The sequence below is a fragment of the Etheostoma spectabile genome, chromosome 6 (assembly GCF_008692095.1).
Source record: "Etheostoma spectabile isolate EspeVRDwgs_2016 chromosome 6, UIUC_Espe_1.0, whole genome shotgun sequence".
Lineage (NCBI taxonomy): Eukaryota > Metazoa > Chordata > Actinopteri > Perciformes > Percidae > Etheostoma > Etheostoma spectabile.
Window position 1 is genome coordinate 14,988,324 of NC_045738.1, and position 1,515 is coordinate 14,989,838.

Here is a 1,515-nt window from a genome sequence, read left to right on the forward strand (position 1 = left end):
AGAGAGAGAGAGAGAGAGAGAGAGACACACACATGGGCTACAATTACCACGGTTTTCCCACTCATCCTGTCTCTATCTATTGGAGACAGAAGGATACAGGGATACAGGGATAGAGGGATAGAGGGATAGAGGGATAGAGAGAGAAAAGAAATACGCGTCCGGTATGAATGGCCAGGCTCATGATCAGGCAGGTATCTACGCTACGCGACACTTACACTTGATGTTTTGTTCCAGCTGTGAGTCTGCAATTTGAATTTAAAATCGTACAAAATAAATTAAAAACAATTGCTGCCTGGAAGATTTGGAAAAAAATCAAAACACTAAAGCCTTGTTTGAATAGTTAGCAGTACTGCAAAATATATGTGATTTATAGTAAAAGACCTATAAACGTTCAAAAACACTACAATGACATTGACTGGCCAAACAAGAACACTTTCCACCACAAGATGTTGCATCGTGTGACACAAGTAAGATGTGCAGGATTGTTGATTGCAACAATTCATTCACAGGCCGCATATTTGTGTTTGGGAAGTTTGTTTAAAGCATCATCAGCTCTTGAGGTTGAGAATGTCAAATATGTTTGTATTTCACGACTGAAGACACTTTGTTCGTTTCTTTTCACTTTGAGCCCCTCTCTCTCCAGCCCTAATACCTCTAGTATGACAAATCATCAACAGACGGACTTGTGACAGTTTGAAGTCAACACTGAAATCCTCAGCCGAGCTTCCTTTCAAACACCGACAGCTGTGTGATGAAACATGATGGCGACATTTACTCCTGTCAATTATTCCCAGTTCCCTTTTTTGAGTACAAGGTCTTTTTACATCCATATACATCACTGTGTTAATTACAACTCCCTTCAAAGTGCACTATAATCCATTTCTCTTCTTTGAAAAAATAAATACTAGGCAACCTTATTTTTGCTGCAAGTTTTGATTTGCATTCAAGCTCACTGACAAATCTGTTAATCAAAAGCCTTTCAAGCTAATGTCGGAAGTGACTGTTTAATGTAAAGATCTATGGATAAAAGCCAACAACAATATCAAAGAGATCTTGTAAGAATTAACCCCCCAAAAATGACTAACCTAAGAACACTTCCTCCGTTGCAGGTTAATTGTTTCCCCTTTACACAGCATTGCTACACACACCAGCATGGCACCATTGCATTTTTTTTGAAGAAGTTGTGAGATATGTGCAGTAGAGCTGACCTATGACCCGTGACACCAGACACAGAATGACAGTGACGGTGACGAACGTCCAGTTCCAGTGGTGAGGTCCGTCTACTGTGGCCACACCGAGAAAGATGAAGATTAGTGTCTCACTGACGCTGCTCCACATTTTCAAGAAGTACTTGATGGTGGTGTGGGACTTGTGGGATATGTTGGCCTCTACGTAGGGTCGCATCACTGCTCCACATGCTATTAACCTAGAAGGAGAAGAGGTACGTACGCTCAGAGAAGATATATATGTGTAAATATGTGTGTGTGTGTGTGTGTGTGTGTGTGTATATATATA

The 1,515-nt window shown here is 40.7% G+C and overlaps 1 protein-coding gene across 2 annotated transcripts in view; it reads right to left on the reverse strand.

Moving 5' to 3' along the window:
- The window catches only part of slc9a1a (solute carrier family 9 member A1a), a 32,169-nt gene that overhangs the window by 15,941 nt on the left and 14,713 nt on the right, over positions 1-1,515 (reverse strand). For both annotated transcript variants that reach the window (XM_032517427.1, XM_032517429.1), the window contains exon 4: positions 1,209-1,426. In XM_032517427.1, coding sequence (XP_032373318.1) covers positions 1,209-1,426 — 218 coding nt within the window. The remainder of the gene's footprint in view (positions 1-1,208; positions 1,427-1,515) is intronic.